This window comes from Cyprinus carpio, chromosome A2 (genome assembly GCF_018340385.1).
Source record: "Cyprinus carpio isolate SPL01 chromosome A2, ASM1834038v1, whole genome shotgun sequence".
NCBI classification, from domain to species: Eukaryota; Metazoa; Chordata; class Actinopteri; order Cypriniformes; family Cyprinidae; genus Cyprinus; species Cyprinus carpio.
The window spans coordinates 23,878,087-23,883,086 of record NC_056573.1 but is presented as its reverse complement, the minus strand read 5'-3'; the positions used below and the strand labels follow the sequence as shown (position 1 = coordinate 23,883,086).

At 42.6% G+C, this 5,000-nt stretch overlaps 1 protein-coding gene across 1 annotated transcript in view; it reads left to right on the top strand.

Annotated features, from left to right (window-relative positions):
• Nucleotides 1–5,000, top strand: part of LOC109084737 (myomegalin-like) — a 37,403-nt gene that overhangs the window by 1,032 nt on the left and 31,371 nt on the right. The window contains exons 2-4 of the mRNA XM_042768192.1: nucleotides 1–675; nucleotides 2,887–3,024; nucleotides 3,148–3,243. The exon at nucleotides 1–675 is cut by the window's left edge and continues 499 nt beyond it. Coding sequence (XP_042624126.1) covers nucleotides 1–675; nucleotides 2,887–3,024; nucleotides 3,148–3,243 — 909 coding nt within the window. The remainder of the gene's footprint in view (nucleotides 676–2,886; nucleotides 3,025–3,147; nucleotides 3,244–5,000) is intronic.

Below are 5,000 nucleotides of genomic sequence, written 5' to 3'. Positions count from 1 at the left end.
GATCCTCCTTGCCACGCGTCAGAGGTTTCCTCATGTTGGCATCGCTCGCCAAGGTGCAGGGTCTGCAGGGTGTTGCGTGTGCCCGACTCCGACTACGAGGCCGTGTGTAAGGTGCCCAGGAAGGTGGCGAGGAGCCTTTCCTGCGGCCCATCCACACGTTACTCGGCCAGCGGCGCCGGAAGCGTGTGTGGGGAGGAACAGACCACAACCGTGACTTCAAACACGCTGGTGCCTGAGACGCAGCGCACGACATCACGCTCGTCAGACGGTGAGCGCACGCTCCGAGACCGCGGGAGCTCCGGCGGATCACTGGAGTCACTGGAGAAAAGCCACGGTGCTTCACCCGTCAAAGTTCCCCAGTGTGACGCCCGAAGCTGCAGCGCTGTGTCTGATGCTCCTCCAGCGAGACTCGCTCTGGATCTGTCGCTGCTTCAGGACTGTGTGTACAGGCCCGTCCAGAGCCTGCGGGGAAGCAAACTGCCTGTTCTGATGAGTCCTGGGTGTTTTAATGGAGGAGCTAAACTGGACAGTCCAGACCTGGAGAACCTGTTTGACGGAGCAAACCGCATGCTGGTGGAGCCAGAGCCGCCCAGAATCCAGCTGGATCCGGCGCAGGAGCTGTGGCAGGAGGTGCAGGACGAGTACCTGCCCTTCCGTCTCAGGAGCGGCCCACAGGTGAAGCGCCACTAACAGGACGGTCAGATCCCTGTTCACTGCTCAGAAAAATGGATGCGTTCAGATGACGCTCCCTGAGCCTCGTGTGTTTTGTGCATGTAGCCGTTTACAAACACAGTTGTCCCATTCGCTTTTTGTCATGTTGCTCATTTTTTATATTTTGTGTCTGTGAGCATCATGGTAATTTTAATACATTTTAACATTTGTGGTGTCGCTTTTGTATGATATACAATTGTGGCATTGAATTGCTGAAGTTAAAAGTAGTCGGAAAGCGTCAAGCTGAAAAATCATCTGCAGGTTGTGTTTGAGGGCATTCGGTCAATATTCAGACAGTTCTCTGTCCTTATTTACTGTAATTTGGTTTCAGCACATGATCTGCTTCTAAACAAAAACTGAACATGAACTAACACAAACCTCTTGATTCATTTTAGACCCTCAAATCTCAGACTGTTCCTGCTGGATATCAGCACTATAAGACCTGTTGAAAGAAGTCACTGTTAGAGCCGTACCATCATCCGATCAGTGATGTTTTGTCTTCTCACGTCTCTCTTTTATACTCTAGTTCACACTGAAATCTCCTCTGTTAAACCAATGATAGCCATTTCAGTTAAATAGGTTAACATGGAGAACGTGGCACCACCATTGGCCTAGTTCTCTCACAAAACCCCCAAGGCCACACACTCTCGCTCTCTCTCTCTCTCTCTCTCTCTCTCTCTCTCTCTCTCTCTCTCTCACTCTCACACACACACACACACACACTCAGACACACACACACACATACAGTGACATCTGACCTCAATGCATCACAGTTAAAGCACCTCAGATGCTTCAGAATAAATGCAGTGAGATGAAATCCAGTCCAGCAGCATTTAAACCTGACTAGGATCATTTACTGACAGGTTTACTCAAATATGGATTTCAACACACATGAGGGTGACCATACGTCCTATTTTCCCCGGACATGTCCTCTTTTTGGACCTACAAAAAGTGTCCGGCTGGGATTTCTTAATTGCCCAAAATGTCCTGGATTTGGCTGTCTTCTTAATCTCGCTCCCGCTGAATCTGACCATCGATGCCTGCTCCCGCAACATGTGTTTCACTCCCGCGAATTTCATGTCCACTCCTTCACACATTCTTATATTGTACATAATTTTGTCACATCAGGGAGCCGCTCTCAGGATGCGGTGTATTTAAATATTTTTGAATGAGCGTTTGCACTGTTTATTTTCACTTTCGATTTCGCGATCACAGCACTCCTGTAAAGGGAGCCCATCTTACAAGATTAGATGTTTGTCAGTGAGCACAGGATCTGTTGAGCAGCTGATACTCCAGCAGGGTCTTGTCAGTCATCTCTCTTTATTCTCGACCTGTGATCAGTCAAATCTGACTCCTGCTGCTCTTGTTGGATGCAGGGTTGCCAAGTCTGTGTTTTTTCCACAGAATTGGGCTACATTTAAACTGTTGCCAAGGGCTGAATTTCCCAAGTGCGTTAAAGGTTTGAAATATTGCATAAATTACATTTGACTGAAATGCTTGTATTGAAACATTTTTCATTCTACCTGTGATAAAACCTTCATGGACGTCTACATTAACTGTCCCTCCTGCTGGAATGACCTGCACAACTCAATCCCAGCAGCTGAGTCCTTAATATTTTCAAGAAACGGCTGAAAACACATCTTTCATCTTCATTTAAACCCTCTAACTCTAGCACTCTCTATTCTAATGCTGCTTCTTATTTTATCTCCTTGTTTTTCTTTTTATTAAAAAACTTGACCTTCTAACACTTGCATTATCTATTCTTTTTCTGTTCTGTTGACTTGATTTATTTTTATTCAAAAATGACTCTGTTACTAGAATTCACTATTCTTTTTCTATTCTTTCTACTTGTTTTCTTTTTATTTATTATAAAAACAAAATAAGCAAACAAAAAAAACCTTGCTACTTATACGGTTACGTGAAGCCCCGCCCCCTACTGTCCTCTTTTTGAAAAACTGAAACATGGTCACCCTGACACACATTTGATTAAATTCATTGATCAGTATACGTGTTGTTTATTCAGTGTCTGTGTCAACTGGCTGATATTAAAAGCAAATAAATTCGGGGCTTATTTTTCCTAATGCTTTATACAATAAAAATGACAGATTTCAATAGTATGATATTATTTTTTTCTGTTGTACATTAAAATGGTTTAATGTTTACGGTGTCTTTCAGGGCCTGATGGAAGAGCAGCATTCTCAGCTGCATCATTACGAACACGCCGCGGGACAGTGTGTCGATGAACTGAAACAAGCGCAGCTGCAGGTCGAGTCTCTGCAGAACAAGATCCATGAGAGCGAGACCAGCAACAAGGTGCATTACCCACAATTCCCCACAAAAACTCTCATCACGTCAAAACCTGTGTAACCTTAGTGTTTTTAAAATATTTGTGTTTGTGTATTTAGTCTTTGAACCTTTGTGTGTTAACTGTTTGAGTTTCATTTGGAGCTCCGGTCCATCAGACAAGCTGCTCAGAACCAAGAGAGAACCATCCAGAACCTCACAGACAGCCTGAGAACTAAAGACACAGAGGTCATTATATACACACACCACAGAAGCCACAGATGTGACGCCTAGTGTATGTGAATGTGTTTCCTTCTCGTAAACCTCACCGAGCAGCTCCCTGGAGCGGATTCACAAAAGTGTTCCTGAGAAAGATGTTAAGGCGTTTCTTAAGATTCTTCATTTCTTAAGAATCTGCAATTCTTAAAATAATAAAAATTTATTTCGGTCAAGTACTGAGACTTGCTACTGCCAATACATCCACAACATGCTGCTGTGAACATGTAAGAAATATTGCTGCTGCAAATATAACATGCATGAAATAACCCCCACAAAGCAGGAGACACAGAAGGGACAATACAAGCCAAAACAAGAACAAAACACCCAACAAGCAGATCTATCGCCAAGACATATGTGCTGCTGCTCTAACATGTGAAGCGCATGTATTACTATCTATGTGTGCCTGGGCTACCACGCCGACCGGCTTAACTCTAATTAGCACTATGTGTAATGTTTAATTAACAAAATGAATATACGTTGCAATCTGATATAAAAGACCCCAGCACCCACCTGAGCAAATATCATTATTTAGTCATTTGATAACCGCTGTTCCTTTCTGTATTTCATCCGTTCCAGCGGCAGCATAACAACTTGTTAATTCATATTCGTGCAATGATATCTGAGACAGACAAATCTATATGATGCATGCCATTTTACTCTCTCCTGCAGATAAAAGTGTCAAAGTTACAGTGCGCAGAAACCTCTGGGTGGACTGACCTGAATGAACTGAAATAAAAGCAGAATATAAATGTTCTGTCTCCGTTTTCTGAATTACACAGCACGGCGAGAGCACACGTCACGAGAGCACATTTCTCCGAACTACACTACCCATAATGCATTTCGCTCGGAACTAACTGTTACAGCCATAGATAGTGGTCTTCAGCGTCTCCTAGAACACTGTCATTGATATGACTGCGATAAGCGCGTGCAGCTGAAATCAGCCACACACTCATCACTAGGGTTGGGTATCGAAAACCGGTTCCATTTTAGAACCGGTTCCAAATTTCCAAGAACTGGGTATTCGATAAGACACGTGCATTTCGATTCTGCTTAACGATTCCTGCATTCGCATTTCAATTTGATTAAAAACGATTAAGTGCAGGAAAGGAAAGAATATGCGCCCTGTTTGTGTGCAGCGCACCTGAAGCACAAGCGCGTGCACAGAGAGCAGCGGCCGGCGGTCACACTGCAGGTTCCCGGTTTGTGTCCGTTCTCGGACCGCTCCGTGTATTTCCACTGTAGAAAAGATTGTTCCGAGCCAAAACTGACTTCTTTCATATTCATCGACCAATATACAGAAAACTACATCAGTATATCATCATAAACAGTTTTTTTGTCTTACGTGAACGTAAACCGATGAGAAAGAAAACACACATGTACAGTATTTTTTCTTAAAGAGACAGCAGTCTAATAAACGTGCTGCCTGTCATTAATGTTAATCAAAGAACAAAAGAAAATCATTCACTGATCTTGACTGAATATATTTAATAACTTTAATTGATTAATCTTTATTTTATTTATAAAGAGAAAACAATGCAGTGTTTTTAAACTTTTAATAACAGTTTCTGTGCCTGAAATTTTGTTTAGTTTTATTTATTTATGATATTGCTAATTGATTTGTTTGTTCCTATCTTATTACTGACAGTTTACTTGTCTTTAACACTTTAATATTTTAAATGTATATTAATCTAGCTGTTTTTGCTCATGTTATTCAGCTGCAACAGAAT